Below are 25,121 nucleotides of genomic sequence, written 5' to 3'. Positions count from 1 at the left end.
GCCAGAAGGCGTTCGAGGACCTCAAGACGTACCTCATGTCACTCCCCCCTGGCCAAACCCGTTAAGGGGGAGGTCCTGTACCTATACCTGGGCATCTCGCAGGCCGCGGTCAGCTCCGTGCTGGTCCGGGACGACGAGGGGGTCCAGCGGCCCGTATATTACACGAGCCGAGCTCTACGGGGGGCGGAGGTCAGGTACACACCCGTGGAGAAGGCCATCTTCGCGGTAGATGCGACGGCGAAAAAGCTGAACCACTACTTCCAGGCCCACCCCGTGCAGGTCCTCACAAATCAGCCACTGGACGCAGTGCTGAGGGCCTCGGGGTCGGCCAGCAGGTTGGTCAGGTGGGCCATGCGGCTGAGCCAATTCGACATCCAATTCAAGCCCAGACCCGCCATCAAGGGGCAGGCACTGGCCGACTTCATAGTCGAGTGTACCGCCCGGGAGGCCACGGAGCGGGTCTGTGAGGACGACGAGGAATGGTGGACCCTCTCAACGGACGGGTCCTCCAGCGCCAAAAGTTGCGGGGGTGGAGTCGTACTCATAACCCCGGAGGGGTTCCGGGCCTACTACGCCCTCCGCTTCGCGTTCAAATTATCCAACAACGAAGCCGAGTATGAGGCGCTCCTAGGGGGGCTCCGCCTCGCGCTAAACATGAGGGTGGAAAAGCTCAAAATCCGGTGTGACTCCAGACTCGTCGTGGGACAGGTCACAGGTGAATTTGAGGCAAGTGACGAAAGAATGAGGAGGTACCGAGACGTGGTGCTCCAGCTACTGGGACAGCTGATCAACTACGAGGTCCTACAAGTGCCTCGGGACCAGAACACAGACGCTGACATCTTGTCCAAGCTCGCCCAAGGGGCCCCAGAACATATCTCAAAAATAGCCCAAATTGAGGATTTCGAGAGGTCGAGCCTGGACGCCTACCCGGTCCTACCCGTGCAAACCAGGCCTCCCTGCTGGTTGGACCACCTCAAGGAATACAAGAGAACAGGTGCACTGCCTCCCAACGAGGCCGATGCCAAATTGGTGAAACGACGAGCTCCCACGTACGTAATCATGGGGGACACACTTTACAAGAGGTCCTATAACGGCGCCTTGTTGCGCTGCCTATACCCAGACGAAGCCAGGGCGGTCATGGAAGAAATCCACGAGGGGACCTGCTCCGCCCACCAAGGGGCCTTCGCCATGTCCCGAAGGGCCATCATACAGGGGTACTTTTGGCCCAAAATGGCCAAGGAGTGCGCTGACTACGCCAGGGGTTGCGAGACCTGCCAGCATTTCCAGGTCACCCCCGGCCGACCCGCCACGAGCTACACCCCCATCAGCTCGGTCATCCCCTTCTCCAGGTGGGGAGTGGACCTAGTGGGAGCTCTGCCTATGGGGTCGGGAAAAAGGAAGTACCTCATAGTGGCAGTGGACTACTTTACCAAGTGGGTGGAGGCGGAACCACTGGCGACTATAACAAGCGCCCGTTGCAAGCACTTTGTATACAAAAACATCTTGTGCCGTTTTGGGGTCCCGATGCAACTCATCACCGACAACGGACGCCAATTCGAGGGGCAAGAGTTCAAGGGGTTCTGTGCAGAATGGCACATTACCCACAGTCGGGTGGCCGTGTGCTATCCCCAAGCAAATGGGCAGGTGGAGAATGCCAACCGCACCATAGTGGGCGGTCTGAAAAAGAAATTGGAATCCACGGGGGGGGGGGGGGGGGGGGGGGGGCGTGGGTAGAGGAGCTCGACGCCATTCTATGGGCCTACGGGTTCGAAGCTCGAGCCCCAGCAGAGGTAGTCATACCTTCTCGCCGGGAAGAGAACTACGACCCCGACATGAATGAGGAGCACCATAGAACTGACCTCCACCTGATCGATGACAGGCGCGAAGCAGCTGCGATTCGAGCTGAGAATTACCAGAGGCAAACCAAGGCTTACCATGACAAGCAGGTACGGCCCCGCTACTTCCGAACGGGAGACTACGTGCTCAGGAGGAGAGAGGGAGATGAGGAGAGGGGGAGTTTTGAAATTCAAAATGCAAAAAAAGGGGAGGAAAAGGTGAAGAGATGGATGTGATTGGTTGACTTGGAAAAGATGACCAAGACCTAAGTGGACTCTACTATGTATGTGTCCTAACAGATGAAGGAGTCATATTCCGGAGGGAGTTTTCTCATCATTATCGCGAGAAGTACACTTGGACGGCAACTATAACGCGGGGACGCGGGCGTCTCGGGGTCAGCATTTTTGGTGGTCGGCCAGACCCGGCTACTCTCCTTCACTGACGATTACTCGCAGCTCGGAGAGTGGGGGACTGATGACGGATATATTAGGAATCGACCCGCACCGACCCGGGGGCGCGGACAAGAACGGGTCCCGGGGCGGCGCCACGTACCCGCCCCGGACGGGGCCTCGCCACGTGGCCCCGCGCGGGCCACGTCGGAGGCCGGGCCGACCTCCAAATGGGCCCGGCCCGAGCCCATGACGGGCTCGGCCTGGCCCCCCAGCACGGCCCGGTCGCGAGACCGGGCGCGGTCAACTCGGATCTAACCACCCCCCGCTTTAGGGGGTGGCGGTTAGGGGCGGGGGTTGTATAAAAACCCCCCACCTTGTCCAGTTAGGACACGATCTACATTTCCTACATACTTTGTCCTAAAACACTACTGTAATAGCCAATTCTACGGCATTTAATACAATCTACGGTCTCACGGCCTTTGCTATATCATTCGTATCATTTATTTGTTATTCGTATTCTTATTCGGGTTAGTTAAGTCGGACCCCCGGTTTAATTAAATCCATCAATAATAATAATATTTGCGGTGAAAGTTGCGGATAGAGAAGAAGAGAAAATGATTTTAATTGAGAAGGGTAAATTATGTAATTTCTTTAAAATAATAAGGATTGTTAAAATCTCTATATTTCATACTATTGAGTCAAGAGGATACATATATTTATACTAGGCTATGCACACTAACTATGGTAAGAATCAATAATATCTCTAAGATATTATACACAATATCCCTAAGATATTATACACAGAATCACTGAGATCATATCAAATATACTTCTACCATATAATGTCTAACACCCCCCCCCCCCCCCCCCCTAAAGTTGGAGCATAGATATTGATAATGCTCAACTTGTTACATAAGTAATCTATTCGAGGCCCATTCATAGCTTTTGTAAAAAAGATCTCCTAACTGTTCTCATGTCTTCACAAATCCAGTAGAAATTAAGTCTCGTTTTATCTTTTCACGAATGAAATGACAGTCAATTTCAATGTGCTTGGTTCGTTCATGGAAAACAGGATTGGCTGCAATATGGAGATCCGCTTGATTGTCACACCATAGCTTCGCATGAATAGAAGCCTTGAGCCCTATTTCATCGAGAATGTGATATATCCACAAGATTTCACAGGTTGATAGTGCCATTGCTCTATACTCTGACTCGATCGTGAGACAACATTTTGTTTCTTGCTCTTCCACGAGATCAAGTTTCCACCAAAGAAGACACAAAATCCGGTTGTAGACCTCCGATTCTCCTTAGACCCTGCATAGTCTGCATCTGCAAAGCACTCAATGTTCATATGTCCATGGTTTTGATATACAATTCCACGTCCTGGAGCACCTTTCAAGTAGTTCAGGATTTGTTCAACAGCTTTCCCATGATCAACAGTTGGAGATGCCATAAATTGACTTACAATACTTACTGAGTAAACAATATTAGGACGAGTTACAGTCAGATAATTTAGCTTACCAACCAATCTTCTATATCTTTCTGGATCATCAAATAACTCCCCCTCTGATGTCAACTGTGAATTAGGGATCATTGGAGTATTGCACGGCTTGGCTCCCAATCTCCCTGTTTCTGTCAATAGATCAAGTACATATTTTCTCTAGGAGAGAAGTATACCTTTCTTACTCCGTATTACCTCAACACCTAGAAAATATTTTAATGTACCAAGATCTTTAGTCTGAAATTGACTATGAAGAAAGGTCTTAAGAGATACAATACCAGCGGTGTCACTTCCAGTGATGACAATGTCATCCACATAGACAACTAATAAAATAATACCTTTCTTAGAGCGTTTATAGAAGACAGGATGATCAGACTTTCCTTTTATCATGCCAAACCTCTCAATCGCTTAACTGAATTTCCCAAACCATGCACGAGGCCTTTGCTTAAGGCCATATAAAGATTTGCGAAGTCGACAAACCTTACCATACCCCCCCTGAGCAACAAACTCAGGTGGTTGCTCAGTGTAGACTTCTTCTTGAAGCTCACCATGTAGAAAAACATTTTTAATGTCCAATTGATGTAAAGGAAAATTAAATGCAGCAACCATAGAAATAAGTAATCTGACAAAGGTCAATTTTGCAACAGGAGAAAATGTGTCAGAGTAATCAATACCATAAGTTTGTGCATACCCCTTAGCAACTAGACGAGTCTTCAACCGAGCTACAGATCCATCAGGGTTAACCTTCACCACGAACACCCATTTGCACCCAATGGCCTTCTTCCCTACAGGTAAATCTACCAAGTTCCACGTACCATTGAAATCCAAGGCATTCATCTCCTCAATCATAGCGTTACGCCAACCAGAATGGGACAGTGCTTGTTTAACAGTTTTAGAAATTTGTATAGAGTCAAGAGAAGCAATAAAAGAGCAGGAGATATGGGGTAAGTGGTTGTAAGAAACAAACGATGAGACAGGATAAGTACAAGTTCTTTTACCTTTGCGTAGGGCTATTGGCAAGGTAGCTGGATCAGACGACGAAGAATCCGGCTCAGGACATGAATCTGGCGTATTGTCAGGAACCAAAGTAGTGTCTGGATTGGGGTTAACCTCTTTTGGAACAGACTCGTGTTTACGAGAATATACCTGAGTGATTGGTGGTCGGGAAGGTGGAATAGAAGCGGAAGCGGTGGTAACCGTATAGATGAGAATATCATCATCACTGTCGCCGTGGCTTTCTGAATTTGAAGAAGGTGAGAAGGAAACATCTTCATGGAAGTTTACATCAATAGACACAAGATATCTTCCCGTTGACGGATAATAACACCTATATCCCTTTTGAACACGAGAATATCCCAAAAAGATGCACTTTAAAGATTTAGGATCTAATTTCGTGATATGGGGCTTTACATCTCTCACAAAGCAAGTACATCCAAATGTGGTGGAATAAGAAATACAGATTTGTGAGGGAAAAGACACCGATAGGGTGTTGTACCATGTAAGACCGAAGACGGCATACGGTTGATCAAAAAATAAGCAGTAGAGACTGCATCAGCCCAAAAATGTTTTGGAACCCACATTTGGAGCAGGAGAGCCCAAGCAGTTTCTAGTAAGTGCCTGTTTTTTCGTTCAGCAACCCCATTTTGAGATGGGGTGTCAACACAAGAAGATTGATGTAAAATTCCATGTTCAAGCATATAAGAGGAAAATGGTTCAGAAAAATACTCTTTAGCATTGTCACTTTTCAATACACGAACAGGTATATTAAATTGTGTTTGTATCTCAGCACAAAAAGCACGAAAATGGGAAAATAATACAGAATGACTTCTCATAAAATATAACCAAGTCATGCGAGAGAAGTCATCAACGAAAGTAACAAAGTACCGAAACCTGGTTTTGGACATGACACGACATGGACCCCAAACATCAGAATGAACTAACTCAAAAGAAACACGTGCTCGTTTATTGACTCTAGGACTTAAACTAACTCGATGATGTTTAGCAAATTGACAAGACTCACAATTTAAAGAGAACACCTTACTAAATTGCGGACACATCTTTTTCAACAATGGTAAGGATGGGTGCCCTAAACGACAATGGACTTCCAACGGAGTACCCATCCCGAAGCAGGCAACAGTTCTCGGTATACTGGAATCAAGAATATAGAGGCCACCAGACTCATGCCCTTTACCAATAATCTACTTCGTCGTAAGATCCTGGAACATGCAGTGAGTGGGAAAAAAGGTTATGAAACAATTTAGAGCATTAGTGATTTGACTAACAGAGATCAAATTAAAAGACAAGATGGGAAGGCTCAAGACCGAGGATAACAGGAGATCAGGAGTCGGATTAGCAGTGCCAACCCCAAGCACCCTAGATGTGGATCCATCAGCTAGAGTGACATGGGAAGTTGAAGGAGAAGATTGAAAGGTAGATAGGAGGCTAGAGTTACCTGTCATATGATCCATGGCTCCAGAATCAATAACCCATTTAGAAGCTGAAGAGACGAGGCAAGTGTTGGGATTACCTGAGGTGGCAGCCGCTACAGTTGAGGGAGATGATGAGGATTCTTGGTACTTCAGGAACTTAGCATACTCATCTGCAGAGAATACAACCGTTTTCTCACCATGAGTATCAGAAGACACCATATTGGCAGACCGATTGCCCTGATTTCTATTCTGAAGCTTTCGGCAATCCTTCTTCATGTGCCCCGGTTTCTAATAGTAATGGCAAATGATTGGATTATAGTGCTGGCCATGAGGATCCCTATTGTGATATGACGACTTCACAGGCTCCCCCGTTGACTTCTGACTGACAAGAACACTGCTCGACTGAGGGGGTTGGTAGGTCTCTGTGCGTAATACTCTAGAAAATACATCAGATAGGGATTTGAGCTCCTCACTGGATAATATCTGGGACTTGGCTGGTTCTAGTCGAGGATGAAGACCAGCCAAAAAACTCATGATAGCCATTTGTTCTCGTTGTTGCTGCTGCACCTTTATATCCGTTGTGAACGGCATTAATTCATTAAGAGCCTCATATGTTTTCTTGAACTCCATAAAATAAGTCTGCAGAGGTTTGTCAAGCATGTCGGCCCGGGACCTCAATGCCAAAATCGAGCCTAGAGCAGCGATGTAGAAGACCGGGCGACCTCGGGAAAGTAGACCGGAGTCGAATCCGGCGCCGGAGTGAAGCACACGAGCTGGCGCGTGGACTGCAGGCGAGGAACGAAGGCGGCGCGTGAGGGCCACTCGCCGGGTAAAATGACGTCGAACTCAGCAGTCCGGCCTATCGGCGACCGGCGAGTCTGCTCCTGAGGGTGGTGACGACAAACGGTCGGCGACAATCCCAACCCAAAACTCCACCGTGCGCAGAAGCAGAAAGAGGAAAAAAAAAATTTCTGTGTTTTTTTTCTTTATGTGGCTCTTGATACCATGTTCAAATCTCTATATTTCATACTATTGAGTCAAGAGGATACATATATTTATACTAGGCTATGCACACTAACTATGGTAAGAATCAATAATATCCCTAAGATATTATACACAATATCCCTAAGATATTATACACACAATCACTGAGATCATATCAAATATACTTCTACCATATAATGTCTAACAAGGATAAATATGAAAAAAAAAAAAAAAAAAAAAGAGTTAAGAAGCTAGGAGCTTATTTTAGGAACATTACCAAACAGAGCTTATAACTTATTAGGAGTTTAAAATAAACTATAGCCTATAAGCTCCTAAATAAGCTTTGTCAAACAGAGCCTATATATATATACTCCTTTACCTATATATTCGCCCTTTACATTATACTAGTAATTCTGCCGCGCGATGCACGGAAAAAAATTATGTTATTATAAATATAAATAAAAAATAGAAAAACTAAAATATTTTAAATTATTTAATATAATAATATTTTTGAGCATCCATTGGTCAAGTATTTATTATTTTTATAGAATACAAAATTAAAATTATAATTATAATTATAATTTTGTATGGTTAATATAATCTCTAATTATGTGCATATTCAAATAAACTTATAGAGAGAATTTACATAATTACATTGATTTATTCTTAATTGTATTTCATCTATATTATAATTTTCACAATACGAATAATAACTAAGATAATTACATTTGGAAAGCAAATTTCAAATTTTGTGTGTGTAAATTTAAACTCTAATTGAACACATTTTTTATATGATTATATAATATATAGATATTTTATTTTTCAAAAGTATATTTTTTATATGATTATATACTATATAGCTATTTTATTTTTTAAATGTTGGGCTTTTTTTTTTATATATATAATAAAAGATGTTGTGGCACTAATTGTAACATTAATTATTTCCCAAACCATATAGCTTTATTATTATATAATAAAGGATAAAGGATTTTAGATTTTAGATTCTCTATTAATCAAATCTATATATGTTGATTAATTCTTGAAACAAAATGTTTTTCTTTTCTTTTCTTCCACTTTCTCAAATAAATTTAGAATATGTAATACAAATAATACCATTAGAGTACACTTACTATTTCATTTTTATTTCTATTTTTTTGAAAAAATAAATCTTTTTTTTTTTTTTTTTTGTTTGAATGAGTAATAAACACAAGTACACAACCTTAATTTTCTTGTTCTTTCTTAAATAACATAGTCCTTGTTTGCCAACATTAATTAGCAAATAGGAGATAACGAATTATGTTAGTTGTTTGATTATCTGATTATTTTAACCGATTTGTAAAGTGATATTTTGTAAAAATTAGTTGTTAATAAGTATAAAAACATATAAGAGCATGCATTGTTTTAGTTGTTAATAATTCATTAATTATAATAATTACTAATTATAAAATAATTATTGACTATTAATAATATAATATAATACTCCGTATTGTTTTGCATAATAATTTATTATTAATATTTATAAATTTTTTAATATGATATCATTATTTTTGTAATTAATATAGCATAATTAATATTTTTTATTATTAATAAAATATAACAAATTGCAAATTGCAAAAAAAGAGAGTAAAGCAAATTGCAATGTCTACATTTATCATTGTGGATTTGTGGATTTGTTAAGGATGTATTGGGGATGGCTACCTCCACCACACGACTCACCTTATACTTTTTTTATGTACCCGCGGCCCCACATTGGGTCGCAGCTGGTAAACTTTTCCAAAATCACCTCCAACCCACCAAGTGCAAGTATCCACTACTTATTGTTTTATTAAAATATATAAATATATATATATATATATATATATATATATATATATATATATATATATATATATATATATTTATATTTATATTTAAAGTACTCACACAAAATAATTTCACTAGTTATATTAAATCGTAAAATAAAAAATTCAAATATAATAACTAAATTGTTAATTTTTTTTTTCAAATAAAGTTATTAGTTTAAAAATAAAAATAGTAAAAAGTTAACAAGAATTATAGAAACATTTATAATTAACTACATACTAGTACTTATTTTACTATTAATTATATATACACTACTCCTTAATAATTGAGATAAATAAATTATATACACACACATACACATGGTGGGTTGGTAGGGTTCTTTGTGAATTTTGTATATAAAAATGCATCCAAGCCAACCCACTATGAGATTTAAATTTTTAAGACTCACCACCCACTAGCACCTAAAAATACATGCATTATCTATCCGTGCATGGTAGAGTCAGGTTAATATCAACAAGGATGGATTGAAATTGTTATCCCTAGAATTTGTGGGTAATCAACATAGCAAACCAGTAGTGACGTTTCCGTAAGAAAATGGCCTCTTTCCAAAATGCCTTTTATGAAGTGTTTGGTTGGGCGTAATTGAAATTCTTTTTCATGCAATTCGATCAACACCCATCAAATTTACATTGTTTGGTTGGAGGGAATTGCAATTACTTTCTTTTTTGTGGAATTCAAATTCACATACCCCCTCCCCTCCAAATGAGAATTCCAATTCGGTGGCAGGTAGGAAAGGGAACATAGGAAAGGACATTTTAGTCTGTATATCACTTTATCCTTTCCTATTTCCAAAAATTCTATTCCTCCCTACCAAACAATATAATTTGAATTCCTACTTTATTGTTACCTTATTCTTTTCCTCTCTAATCCTCTCATTCCTTGTTAGCGTTTTGTACAAAAATATTTTTTAAAACTATTAATTATTAAACAAATATTTTAACGTTTTGACCGAGTCTAACAGATTATGTCATAAAAACTGTTGAATCTTGACCCAATTACCAAATAACCAATAATTATACCATGGACCATTGTTCACCTCATAAAATTCATTACTAACAAGATTCAATTTTTGTTGAAAGCACATAAGATTTAATTTTAGTACATTAAATGTTTATTTTTTATGGTTCATTTTTAATATATTGAAGGTTTATTTTTAAGTTACTAATATATAAACCTTCAATACATTAAAAATAAATATTCAATATATTAAAATAAATATTTATCAACAATTTACATTACAATATGAATTATAATCCACAATATAATTTGCTAAAACCACATGTTAAGTGGGATTCTAGATTCACTGCTGAAAATTATGGAATTTCCGACCACTTGAAAGTGATCTTAAATCAAGTTGAAAGTCTTGTTCCGACCACTTTTAGTATCTGAAAAAACCTTTGTTGCTATTTCCGACCATTTTTTACTTTCGATTTGAATTAAGATCATTTTCAAGTGGTCGAAAATTCCATAATTTCCAGCCGTGATTCTTTTGTCCAAGCTTGTGGGTTTGACTTCTAAAATTTAGAAACTACCTACGGCGCTTCCATGTCATTTTTGAGATGCATTATAGGTTCTTTTCTCTAGGCTTTTATGTTAATTTCTATGAACATTTATTATATTTATAAAATTATTTTTGCTTCATAGTTGGTTATATTTAATAAAAGGGATAAGGGTCAAATAGGCCCTTCAACTATAAGCCAAAGTGCAATTAGCTCCCTAAACTAACAAAAGCTCCAATTAGGCCCTTCATCTCTTCACTTGTATCCAATTAAGCCCATAATGTTTTTAATTTATGCAATTAGCTTAATTTGTAGGTAAATAAAAGGTTAAGAACCGGTGACTTCACAAGGTTGGGAGAGCTGGTATTTGACAGCGTTACCGACGACGATGCTCTTGTACATGGGCGTAACCCCGAACGGTATGTAAGCTAGACAAGTGACATGAAGGTGGTAACGCCCGGTAATCAGCTCTCTCAGCTTGTAAAAGAACTGAATGTGCAGCACTTAGTTTGAAGCCGAGGAAAGCTCCCTACACCAGAGAAATCCATTACAGATAACCCACCATATCCGTCTATCACCTTGAGGAACTTCAACTTTGGTAGCCTCTTCAGAATCTTCATTGGGTCATCATCCATCTTGGTGTAAAACAGACACAGCTTGACGAGGTTTGGTGAGAAGGCATCCACATTTGGTCCCAACTTTCCACCTGACACGACTGGTAAGTTTGACGGTGAGTCAGACGGCACCGGCAGCCTGGTCATCTCTGAGCTGTGGTCCGTTAAAGGGTGCAATGGGGACGTTATTGCCGTAAAGAAACGGCGACCAAAGGTTGACGTCCTTGTGGCCTTAATACACGGTGGGAATGACGGTGTAGTAGGTGGTTTGTTATTCGCGATAGGTTTCGTTGACGTCGAGGTTGTCGTAGTAAATTCCGATCCGGGAGGAGATGGAGATCTTGAGGGTGGTGGAGAATTAAGATGCTGGGGGCGGAGACGTTGAAGTTGAAGATGGTAGCGTTTTGAAGGGTGAAGCACTGAAGGCGTGGCTTCTTTGGGTTGGAGAATGACCCAGATGATGAGGATTGTGAGGAGGATTATATTATGAAGAGGATGATGAGGAGGCAGCCGCATAATCGTTGCACTAACTTCTTCCTCCGCTCCTTGTGGTGGCTGCACTCCTTCACTGGCATATTTTCCCGGCGGCACGCGGCGGAGGGAACTAGTTTGTAGGGGCGGAGTGAGGCAGGAGAAATGGAGACCGGAAAAATTAATTTTTAATTTTTTTTAAAAAGAAATTTACCTGTAACTTTGGTGTAACCTACTAATTAACTTAATTGCATAAAAGTAAAAAGATTAAGGGTCTAATTGAAGCTTTTGTTAATTTAAGGGGCCAATTGCACTTTGACCTATAGTTAAAGGGTCTATTTGACCCTTATCCCTTAATAAAATTGTACCTTACGTAATCATTTAATTTAACAAAAATAAAATTTCAATTGCATACAATTTTATAATCTAATAACATAAGTATATAACTCTTTATAAAAGATTTCGGTCAATTTTACTTATTTGTAAAAATATCTATAATTTCATAAGAACAAAAAAAAAAATGACTGCTCCAAAAAATAATAGAGTGAGTATAATATAATTCTTGTATTCGTAAAGTACAAGTTTAATTATTGTTTATATATATATATATATATATATATATATATATATATATATATATATATATATATGTATATATATGTATAGTCAAGTTTCAATGCGGACAATGTTTTCCGTGCGATCATGCGTCATTAGGTACGAATAAACACAACACAGTGTCCAGAAACGCACCATTAGGTGTGGTGCGGTATGATGCATTTTTTTGGTGTGTTTTGTGATATATTTCCTAACATTATTGGTGCGCTTTTACATACTTAATGCTGCATCTATACTTGCCGCACGAGAAGTCTTGACCACATTTGAGCCTTTATATATATATAGGGAAGGGATCAGGTGCATTTTTTGCTTCCCGTGCGGATGTGTGGTGGATTAATGTGCGTGAGGTTTATACTTAATGTGCGTGAGATTTGTACTCAGTGTGCCTGAGATTTGTACTTAATGTGCGTCATGTTAATATGGCGTGAGTTTTGTACTTAATGTGCCTGAGTATTGTGTTTAATGTGCGTGAGATTTGTGCTTAATATGCGTGCCTATTTCAGAATTACGAGCTCATAAGGAAGCAGAACAGAAACTCACGCACATTAACGCCCAAGCTTCTTGTTACTTCTTCCTTCAATTTGGTCATGGATTCTGGATTATCAGCTACCTTCAGTGCAGTTAATGTTTATATAAATGACGCACGCACAGTAAAATTTGCACAGCAGCTAAGTGTGGATTTCTGTTGTATTATTCCCATAATTTTTAACCACCAAAACTCGCCTCTGCATCATCATCATCAGGGAGGGGGCAAATGGCTACTGGGATGGGGAAGAAGCTGACATTAATATTTTCTGCTGCATTTTACACATTCACGCACATTAAGTACAAATCTCAGGCACATTAAACACAACACTCACGCACATTAATCCACCGCACATCCGCACGGGAAGCAACAAAGGCACGGGAACCTTTCACTATATATATATATATATATATATATATATATATATATATATATATATATATATATATATATATATATATATATATATATATGAGTGGAAGATATTTTAGGAATTCTAGACCCAAGGAACGTGTCCAAAATGGTAGGACCCTGGATATCAGCTAGTAAAATGAGAGATTTAACAAAGTCGTAGACATTTTCCAAAAAAAAAAAAAAAAAAAAAAAAAAAAAAACAAAGTCGTAGACAGGTTTGGTTTTGTTTGAAAACGACGTAACACTCACTAATGTACTATGATGATAAATGAGAATTCTGGGAGATGTTCCGCCAACTGTGGATTTTTACCTAACTTTAACAAACGTAGATCCTTTTTTATTTTTTTTTTGGTTATAACGGTGATAAGTTAGAATTGAGATTTAATAATTATATCTATTATGAGTTTAAATTGATTAATTTAAAATAAATTGATAATTTAACTCGGTTGAGAGTATTAGGGTTAATGGTCCAAATTCAATCTTTTATAAAAGCAAGTGCTAAGACTCAATGTTAAAAAAGAACAAACGTGATAAGACTAGGCATTGAAAATGAGGTCTAATTTTGAATGTATGAAAATTATTTTGAACTTAGATGGACATTTATTTACTTTTAAATATTTCACCAACATCTTCAAGCTAAGGTTGAATCAGTCACACAATATCTTCTTACAACAATTTATACAATAGACAATAAGGATGAATACATTTTAATTCTCTCATCATTGAAAATAATAATAATAATAATAATAATAATAATAATAATAATAATAATAATAATAATAATAATAATAATAATAATAATAATAATAATCATCCTATATATAATAAAGCCATATGGTTCTTGTGAAAATTAAATGGTGATAATTAACATTTAATTTTCACAAGACCATAATAATATTGTTAATTATAATAACAATAACAATAATAATAATTACAATAATAATAATGATAATAATTTTCACTGACAGTTTCTAATATATATATATATATATATATATATATATATATATATATTTATTTATTTATTTATTTATTTATTTATATTTCAATTTCTACTGGCAAATTATTGTGTGAATGATGGTTCACATAATTGTATGGATCATGAATATCAAATACATTTTTAATATATTAAAAATACATTATTTTTATATTGAAAGTACCTTACATACATATATAATGTACCCTTAGTATATTTAAAATATACTTTTTATTGCATGCAACCCCAAAGTTCATAAGTTTGAAATTAATATATGGCATAGCTAGGCGGCCTAATATTTAAGATTATTGATGTGCATATTGAGGACTACGGAGACAAAGATGCGTTATTCGTGGATTCATCGGATACTATCCAACAACACTCTCCAACTTAATTGATGTGAAGTAGGCTTAGGTTCATTAAGATTATATTCTCGAATTATTAGTTCTCATCTTTTATTGATTACACACTTAATTCGATAGTATTTGGAAGAAAAAATCAATGTTCGAACTAAGATTGTGATTTTGGTCTTTAAAGATCAATTGTATGTTGCTACATCTGGAGTTAGAAATCTCAAAGGTCTAAAAATTTTGATCCATGGTGACTCTAAAATTGTAATTCAATTACTATTGTAGTCTACTATTTGTAGTTTACTAAATTCTTAAAAATTTGTAATATTAAATACTATGTACTAAAATTTTAATATAGTTTAAGATTTGTAGTAATCACCCACCTTAAATATTATTTTAATTGTAAATATATTTATGTTCATAATTTTATCATAGGAATTCACACATAATAATTATTAAATAACAAAAATTTTATATATGAATAAACCTCATATAGGGTATATTTTTATAACATATTTTCCGTGCATCGCACGGGACAAATACTAGTAATAATAATAATATAACATTACACGTTTCGAAATATTATATCACTCCATACTTTCTGTTACTGCCATTCTTCCTTTCGGCTTTTGCAATTTAACCTAATCATTCTGTCCTGTTGTGCATACCTTAAATTCCAATGCACCCAATACAGTCTTTTACTTGGGCCCCACAAAACATAACTGTTGGCTTTCTTATTCTTTTTCCTTAGTAATGGGTGTACTTGCACTTTTATATCATTTTTATAATAAAAAAAATACAAAATACAAGTAATTGTATCATAGTATAATTTGTGAATTTAATAATGTTATACATTTTTATATCATGCTAGAGACCCTATAATTATTATTCTCTATTAATTACTTATTGATGTACCATATTTTTATTGAATACGTAGATTAGTTATTAACTTAGAGGCGTAATCAACCAATTTAATAATCTTTAAAAAAAAACAATTTAATAATAATTCATAAAAATAAAGAGAATTTTTTGGCCAAGAGAGTGGTAATTATAAAGCTAGTAGTTTTCTTTCTCCATTTTCTAGAAGGCCAATATAGAATATTGTTCAAGACTAAAAATGTTATTCCTCAACGAATAGTACTACACCTATTTTCTTTTTTACTCTATTTTTTATACTTGGCGTCTGGAAAAAGTGAAGAAATTATCTTTTTTTACAGCCAATAAAATTATACATATAATAGAATATTTTTTAAATGTAAAGAAAAACTCACACTTAGTAAATTTTGTCTTGTGAGCATAACTGACAAGGATGATAAGGAGGTAAACCAATCTAGATTGTGCATAGTTATCGGTTAAAACCAAAAAGGTCAATAGATCGCTCCCGCTGAGAGTCAAACTTGTAACATGTTGAGTATGTATATATGTCTCATATAAGGAATAGGAGCGAAGCAGATTGGGTCGAGCCTATAGTACAGGGTATTTTTTATACTTGTACACGTTTAGGATTGCATATAAATATGATGCTCATAACTCTAGATGTTTTATCATCACCATCACAATTAATAAAAGAATAGTTTTACTCCCATAGATATAGACATATTGCCGAACCACGTAAATCTTGCATTCTTTACTTTCTGTCATTGTTATTGTTTCTTGTTCTAGTTAACCTTAACCAATTGGTATTAAAGCACTGTTGAGATGGTCAGTTCAAATGCGAAATTCAAAGTATCAAAGTTTGATGGTACAGGAAATTTCGAGTTATGGCAGTCTAAGGTTAATGATTTTTTGGCTTATGAAAACCTTGAAGGCAGAAAAGTCAACTAATTTGAAAAAGGCTAATTGGGAGGATTTGAAGGACCATGCGACAGGAGCCATTTGGTTATGCTTGCATATATATGAAGTCGTGTATCACATTTTGACCTTGATAACACCAAAAGAAATTTGGGATAAATTGGAGGGTCAGTTAATGAAAAAATCTTTGACGAACAAAATGTATCTAAAGTAAACGATTTATGGGCTTATGATGTAGGAGGGTTCAGACTTGGTGCAACATATTACTGTCTTCAGTTAGATAATCTCAAATTTAGGCAAGCTTGATGTCAAGATTGAAGATGAAGGCAAGACAATGATCTTGTTATGTTTACTGCCTCTTTCCTTTGAACATTCGGTGACTACTCTTAAGTATGGGAAAGTCACAATTAAATTCAATGAGAACTCTGCAGCCTTGCTGGCTCATAATTAGCACATGCAGAATGCAGTGGAGGGCTTTGTTGGTGACACTTTGTATAGGGGTGTGTAAATTTCGGTTAACTAACTGAACCAAAGAATTTCAGTTAACTGTTCTTTAACCGAAAAACCTAACTTTGGTTCAGTTAATGGTTAAAGGATTTGCAAAATTTCGGTTAACGGTTAATTCGGTTTGAAACTAACGATTAACCGAATCAACCGAACGGTTACCGAAATTTATATATATATATATATATATATATATATATATATATATATATATATATATATATATATATATATATATATATATATATATATAGGCTTCGAATCTGGTGCAACCCCTATACTAGATGAGATCATGAGATCTTATGATATCCATTGATTCATTTTCCAAAAATGGTTGAGATTATAAGAGATTGTGAAAGTAATTAAAGATATATTTAAATCAAAAGGATTAAATAGTAATTGTAGATATATGTTTAATTATGGATATATTCAACTGGAATCTTAAGCATTATATTATGGAGATTATGAATGAAAATTGATATTTTAAATTATTAGGGACCCTATTAATGGTAATAATTTATTATATTTTGTACATCTGAAATTTTAAATTATGGAAAATTTTACGGCGGTGTGTGCGTGGGTGTGGAATGGTGTGTGCGTTTTATAGTTTGCCATGGTGTACACCTCCTGTTACAGAAAACTACACACACCATTCCACACCCGCGCACACACCATCGTAAAATTCCTCACAATTTAAAAAAAAAAAAGAAAAAAACACACACACACACAACAAGCCCAATACTCTATCTACTATGCACTGATTATCTACTCGAAATTCAAACGCCGATACCAAAATTAGATTCGTATATTTTCGTTTTCTTTTGGATATGTTTCGCACACGCCCGAAACTGGTAAAACACAAACCAAAATGTACAGCCTGTATCACGAAATGCACATACCAAAACGCATAATTTTATGAAAAAAACCAGCACGTCATGGGGTACGAGCCCTGTTACAGTAAAACGCGCACACCATTCCACACCCACGCACACACCGCCGTAAAATTCCAAAGAAAATCACTAAGAGAGAGAGAAATATTGATTAAGGAGAGCTGAAATAACGCTACAAATCTTTATAAACATGGAAAGTAAATGAAATGGAAAGTAATAAATATAGTGCTTAAGGACAAAAAGACTCATGCTTCATCTAAAATCAGTATAACATGGGATCCAAGTGGTAATCAATCTGAATCGTCAAAAAATTAAAATCAACGATCAGGGAGTGTGCTCACGGGCTCGGCTGACTAGGGGGTGTGCATCGGATTCAAATTCTATATATATATATATATATATATATATATATATATATATATATATATATATATATTATTTGGATGTTTGGACTTTATAATTTGTACTTTTATGTTTGTAGTGTTTTATGGTATTGTGTTTGTATATTTTCTTATGTATTTATTATTATAGGTATTATTTTAAAGATTTAAAATTTTAGCTTAAAAAACTTCGGTAAATCCGTTAATCGACCAATTAATCGAAAAAACTTTGGTTCGGTTAATTCGGTAATACAAAGTTCGATTTGGTTAATAGTTAAACTTTTAAAAATTACTGTTAAAACGGTTCGGTTAACCGATTGCACACCCCTAATTTTGAATGCTAAGGGGTGGGGGGGGGGAGTCAAGATCGTGGAAAGAAACCAATGAAGAATAAGTATGGGAAGAGAGGCTCTAGGTCTAAGTCTATAAACAACAAGAAAATTAGATGTTACAAGTGCAAGGAGTTCGAGCACATGAAAAGAGACTGTCCAAAGTTGAGAAGCAGCAAGAGGCTGCGAACATGGTACAAGCTGATGACTCAGATTATAGTGAAGGTGATATTCTAGCAGTTTCATCAAGTCAGTTGTTAGATGCTTGGATTCTAGATTCGGATGCTCATATCATATTACGCCTAACAATGAGTGGTTCACAACCTATAGGTTAGGTACATTCGGTTTTGTTTTTCTAGGTGATGATAGATGTCGTAATATTTTGGGTATTGGTGATGCTAACATCTAGAAGTATGATGGTATTGTCCGAACTTTGCATGATGTCATGCATATACTAGGGTTAACTAAGAGCCTAATTTCCCTTGGAAGTTTGCATGCTAATGGTTTTATTCATAGAGAACAAATTGCACTTTTGGTCCTGTGACTATTAGGGTACTGACAATTTGAGTACGTGACTTTCAAAACTCTAAATTTAAACCTTTAACTACGCAATTATTAGCAGATTTGGTCCTGCCGGCCAAATTGCCGACCAATTTTGGCCGGAAAAATGTAATTCTTTTAAAATTATTTATTTATAAGGGCAAAATGGTCATTTAACGTCATTTCTCCTTCTTCCTCATCGTTATTCCTATTTACAGAGCTGGAGTTGTCAACTCTTGCGAGTAGGTTGACTGTAGTTACTGGTTGGGGTCTCTTGTCAGCAATCTTACCTAAACTTAGCTCTTCCATCTTTCCTAATTTTTCATTTTTCAGTTTCTCCTGCAAAATTTTTTCAACGGATAACCCCCATTCATCTTCTAAAATTCAATTAATAAAGATATCAGAGAAGAAGCAAAACGAACACGGGCACATACCATTAACGTCATGTGTTCTAAACTACGGAGTATATTTTAATCATAGGAAGTAATTGACAGTTCACATTACATCGCCATAGTAATCTGTAAAAGATTGATGCTGGAGAGTACATAAGACAGGAATCTATAAATGTTGTGCGCAATATTTACTTGAAGTTAATGAACAAAAGGGGAGAAAGAGAGACAAATTAGAGATACAATAATATGTTTGTTGAATGGAAGCATATATCCCTGCCGGCCGACCGGCCGCTTTGATTTAGCAGGAGGCAGGAGGAGCTCTGTAATATGCCGGAACAGTCGCCGGGAAGAACATCTGCCTAACTCCTTCTGCCTTGATGATGGGGAGGATGATGGCCGATGCACTCTGTAAATATTTCATTTTCATCACACAGGTTAAAATCCAAGGAAAGTGGGGAAAGAAAGAAAGAATGAATGAATGAGAGATTGAAATACGAGGGCGCACCGAAATTAATCTTGCTCCGATCCACATGCGTTTCGGCGAAATGGGGATTTGCTTTTCAGCAGACGCAAGAAGAAGGAGAAATGACGTTAAATGACCATTTTGCCCTTATAAATAAATAATTTTAAAAGAATTACATTTTTCCGGCCAAAATTGGCTGGCAGGACCAAATCTACTAATAATTGCGTAGTTAAAGGTTTAAATTGAGAGTTTTGAAAGTCACGTACTCAAATTCTCAGTACCCTAATAGTCACAGGACCAAAAGTGCAATTTGTTCATTCATAGATCTGAAAGTGATAGGGAAACAATTAAAATTAGTAAGGATGCTCTAACTATGATAAAAGAGAAAAAGACCATGGGGAACATTTATAGGTTGTTGGGCAGTATTACTGTAGGTTGAGCACATTAATTATGTTGAGTTTAGTGATGATACTACTAGGTTGTGATGTTTACGTTTGGGTAACCTTGGTGAATGTGGTTTGTCTAAATTGCACAAAAAGAAATATGTTCTTCAAAAATGAGTTAAATGTTGTAAGCTAGATTTCTGTAAGTTTTGTGTCATTGGGAAATAGTCTAGAATAAGTTTTGTTTTTTGCTAGGCAATATACACTACAAAAAAAAAAAAAAAAATAGCGAAAATAGAGACAGAAAATTCCGTCGCTAGAAAGGAAAAATTTGTCGCTATTCACTTTAGTGACCGATTTGAGATGGAATTTTTTCCTTTGCTAAAAGGGGCGTCACTAAATTTTTGCAACGAATTCCAAGTTCGTCGCTAAACTAAAAAAATCATCGCTATTTTTCTCCCCGCGACAATTTGGAGGACGAAATTTGCAAGGGAATAACGATGATTTGTAGGATGAAACATATATAAGAATGAAGGGATTCTAGATTATGCGCATTTTTATGTTTAGGGACCTACCAGGGAACCTTTGGTGGGTGGCTCTCAGTCTTATGTTACGTTTACTGACGATTTTTCAAGGAAAGTTTGAGTGTATTTCTTGAAATATGAATTTGAAGTTTTTGAGAAATTCAAGTTGTGGAAGGTTGAAGTTGAGAACCAAACTAGTACAAAAATGAAGTACTTGAGGTTTGACAATGAGATATAATTTATTGATAAAGAATTCTAAAAATTCTGTCTAGAACATGAAATTCAGATGCACTATATAGTGTTTAAGACACCACAACAAAATGGTGTTGTTGAGCGTCTTAATAAGACCATTGCTGAGAGAGCAAGGTGTCTCAGATTGAATGTTAGGTTCTCTAAGTGTTTTTGGGTAGAAGCAGTGAACATGACATGTTATTTGATCAATTTGATCACCACGAACATCGCTTGGTGGCAAGATTCCTAATGAGGTTTGGTCAGGTAATCACTTACAAGTTTTTGATTGTCCTGGCTATGTTCTTGCTCCAAGTGATGAGAGATCCAAAATTAGATCCAAAATCAAAGACAAACATTATTCTAGGCTTCAAGAAAGGTGTAAAATGATACAAGTTTTGAGATCAAGGTAGTGATTAGTATAGATGTAATGTTTGATGAGTATTCAATGCTTCAACCGAAGAAAAGAGATACACTGGTTGATAGTTCTAACACAATAGAAGTGGATATTGATGGGGTTCCTTTGAATGAGAGAGCATATAATCCACCTATTGTTGAGACTCAAGAAGTTGCAGATTTCACATCTGCAGTAGGTTCTAGTTCGGAGAATTTACAGGATTATTGTTTGGCTAGAGATAGACCGAGACGCACCAATGTCAAACCACCTAGTAGGTATGAGTTTGAAGATATGGTCTCTTTTGCATATCTTATTACTAATAATGATCCATTTACCTTTCAAAAGGCTATTTCTAGTCATGAGAAAGATAAAGTGATGACAAGAATGATTGAGGAGATGGAGTCTTTACATCATAATCATAATTGGGAATTCGTTAATTAGTTTAGCCATGAGAAGGATAAAGGCCTGTATAGTTTAATATGTTTTGAAATTGGCTCAAAAGCCTGACCTTTTTACTAAACGAGCTAGGCCTAACTAGGCCTTAATTAGACCGGGACATAGGCCCCTACAAGGGGGCCTTGCCTATTCTCACCCCTACCCATAAGTATATGTGAGATAGGTCTTTTCTCCTAAGGAACATATTCGTCAAGGTGGAGATTTAATTTGTTGAGTATGTCTCAAAAGAATAGGAGTGAAGCGGATTGGGTCAGACCCATAGTACATATAGTATTTTTTTTGTACTTGTATATATTTAGGGTTGTATATAAGTATTATACATGTAATTTTGGATGTTTATCATCACCATCACAATTACTAAAATAATAGCTTCAATCCCGGTAGACACATTACCGAATGAAGTAAATCTTACATTCTTTAGTTTCGATTATTGTTATTGTTTTTTGTTCTATACTAGTTAATTTCAACAAAGCCAAAGTGAACATAGGAATTCATGGATCATTTTCCTTCCCCCAAAATGGGGGAAAATTGAAAATAAATAAATAAATAAATAAATAATTAAAAGTAGTCTCCTGCCGGGTTGACGGTGCCATTTTGAAAGGTATGGTACTCCACGTTGCTTCACATTCTATATATACCACCTATATAGACAGAGTGACAGACAACTTGGTCAAGCACAGCACTACTCATACCAATTCCTCTCATGGCTACATCTCTTCAGAATCCGATTCTCCACACCTTCCTTGTTATCTCCATTCTCCTCTTCTCTCTCTCCTTTCCGGCCACCGGAGAAGACCACGTCTTCGGGAGACCGGTGGACCGGAAATCCCTAGGATTAAAGAAGGAGAAAGCCAGCCATTTCCGCTTCTTCTGGCACGACATCCTTAGCGGACGCAACCCAACCTCCATCATGGTCATCCCGCCGCCCAAAAACTCATCCTTTTTCTTCGGCTTGACCAACATGATCGACAACCCGCTGACAATAGCGCCGGAGTTGGGGTCCAAGGTTGTGGGAAGGGCGCAGGGGATCTACGCATCGGCGGCGCAGCAGCAGCTTGGGTTCTTGATGGTCATGAACTTGGCGTTCGTGGAAGGGAAGTACAACGGGAGCACCCTCACGGTGGTCGGCCGGAATCCGGCGATGGAGAAGGTCCGGGAGATGTCGGTGGTCGGCGGCAGCGGGCTTTTCCGGTTTGCTCGTGGCTACGTTCAGGCCAAGACTCACTGGATTGATTTCAACACCGGCGATGCCACGGTCCAGTATGATGCCTATGTCTTGCATTATTGATCTCTCAGATCCTTTTTTGTTTTAGTTTGTTTTACCATTATTAAATAAATATTTGTATTTTTTTTATTAGCTTTTTGTTATTGTTTTTACTATGCATGGAGTACCTTTCTCTGAAGGGCCACTTTATTTAAGAGTACCTTTCTTTAGAGGACCACCTTCTAGACTTTTATACTTATTTATTGGACCCACTTTGGATTTTTTAAGTGAAAGCAAGAACAAAATGCAGTTTGGTTATTTTCTTCATTTTGTCTTATTTTACCACTTTTCCAGCGGTCCCTACAAAGTTATTCTTCCAACGCATGGCGAATCTCAATTCGGTAGACTATTATTAAATATTAGAATGAGAGTAATGATGTTGTAACGTTATGCTTGTGAGCACGTGGACATGGTTCCAAATCCATAATTTCTATATTATAGATTCATAAAATTTATATTTTAAATTCATGATTTCTAAACTGTAGATTCATAATTTAAATACAATAGATTCATAATTTCTATACTGCATATTCATAATATATATAATGTAGATTCATAATTTATGTATCGTAAATTCATAATTTCTAAAGTGTATAGTTATCAATTATGAATATATAGTTCTCTGATTTGTGAAACCAGAGTTCAACAGTTGGAATTTAAAGTATAAATTTTATGAATCTACAATATAGAAATTATGGATCTACAGTATAAAAATTATGAATTTACAGTATAGAAATTATGAATATGGAATCGTACCCACCTTGCAAGGCGGGCATGTGCTCACGGCATAATTTGCCCATGATGTTCATCAACATATCTAAATTTACTATTATGACAATTATATTATATAACGGAACATCATGGCATCTATCATAGGAGGGTGTATTTGATCAAAATCAATTTCGGATCTCTGCGTGAACCTTTAGATTACAAAGGTTGTTTTATACCACCTCATCATTCTTACTTCTCTTTCGTACCAACGCCTATTGTAACTAACATGATTTACATTTAATGGTGTACGCGTTATAAAGAGAATACATTCATTCAACGAGCTGAGCTTTGCCTTAATAGCTTCTTTAAATATTAAACAATGAGGGCGCTTCTAGCGCCTACCTCTAGATTCAGATTATAAGGTGAACAATTATATAAGCAATTGTGTTGTCGACAACTATAATATATTTATCACAAATTTCTCTCATACTCATAAATGTTAATAGCAACATCTAACTCAACCAGATTCTAGCCATTTCTCAAAAATATTCAGATCTGGTTGTTCCGCATCCCTAATATTATGATTATTTAGTGCACCGATAAATTTACTGGGGTTTTGATTTTCTAGACGAATGTCTTCAGGACATAATTCCTTAAGAGATTTCAAGAGTGACAAAATTCTTAACTTGAAACTTGATCTAGTTGCGGATTCTTATCTTTTACACCGATAGGTCTCCCGTACTTCTGGCGCCAAAGAACACTAGTATATGTATATATATATATATATATATATATATATATATATATATATATATATATATATATATATATATATATATATATATATATATATATATATATATATATATATATATAAAAGTTTGCTCAAATGCGGTCGCACCCTCCCGTGCGGCCGTTTGCAGAATATACCAATAGTGTTAACAATAGGCATCAATAGTGTAAGAGAAACACACAACAATGAAATACAAAAATACTCCGATAAATACACAACACATCCAAAAAAATACATCATATAACTCTCTACCCCTAATGGTGTATTTTCAAACACTGTGTTGTGCTTTTATTCATACCTAATAGTGTGTTTTTGGTGATGCGTACTTAATTTGTGTGTGTTTTTGTAGTGAATTTCATGGTTGCAGTAGGCGCTAGGCGCTAGTCCGGCGTCCGGGCAGCGTGTGGCAGACTTGCAGTTTGACAATTTTAATGAGACTGTTTTCAACATTCAATCAAATAACACATTCAAATCTTACATATAATAAAGCTATATGGTTGGAAATAATTAATGTTACAATTAATTACCAACATTATTATTATTACTAGCTATAAATATAAAATAGCCACAACATCTTTTACTATTAAAAAAAAAAAAAAAAAAACA

At 36.6% G+C, this 25,121-nt stretch overlaps 1 protein-coding gene, 1 long non-coding RNA gene and 1 pseudogene across 2 annotated transcripts; 1 reads left to right on the top strand and 2 right to left on the bottom strand.

Moving 5' to 3' along the window:
• Positions 1–10,831: 10,831 nt before the first annotated feature.
• LOC109159856 lies at positions 10,832–11,693 on the bottom strand (annotated as a pseudogene).
• A 7,690-nt stretch (positions 11,694–19,383) lies between these two features.
• On the bottom strand, positions 19,384–19,847 carry LOC109160014. The gene is made up of 2 exons (XR_002050667.1): positions 19,802–19,847; positions 19,384–19,702 (listed from the first exon to the last, which is right to left on the bottom strand). It is a non-coding gene; the product is annotated as an uncharacterized LOC109160014 (long non-coding RNA).
• Positions 19,848–22,397: 2,550 nt separating this feature from the next.
• LOC109159719 (dirigent protein 22-like) lies at positions 22,398–23,278 on the top strand. The gene has a single exon (XM_019307819.1). It carries the CDS (start codon positions 22,451–22,453, stop codon positions 23,033–23,035), a length of 585 nt encoding a protein of 194 aa, XP_019163364.1. The 5' UTR covers positions 22,398–22,450; the 3' UTR covers positions 23,036–23,278.
• Positions 23,279–25,121: the final 1,843 nt, after the last annotated feature.

Source organism: Ipomoea nil, unplaced genomic scaffold, assembly GCF_001879475.1.
Source record: "Ipomoea nil cultivar Tokyo-kokei standard unplaced genomic scaffold, Asagao_1.1 scaffold2845, whole genome shotgun sequence".
Lineage (NCBI taxonomy): Eukaryota > Viridiplantae > Streptophyta > Magnoliopsida > Solanales > Convolvulaceae > Ipomoea > Ipomoea nil.
This window is presented reverse-complemented; position numbering and strand designations above follow the sequence as displayed.

Excerpts from the sequence above, each read along its gene's own strand:
- LOC109159719 (XM_019307819.1), top strand. The coding sequence starts at position 22,451 with ATGGCTACATCTCTTCAGAATCCGATTCTCCACACCTTCCTTGTTATC.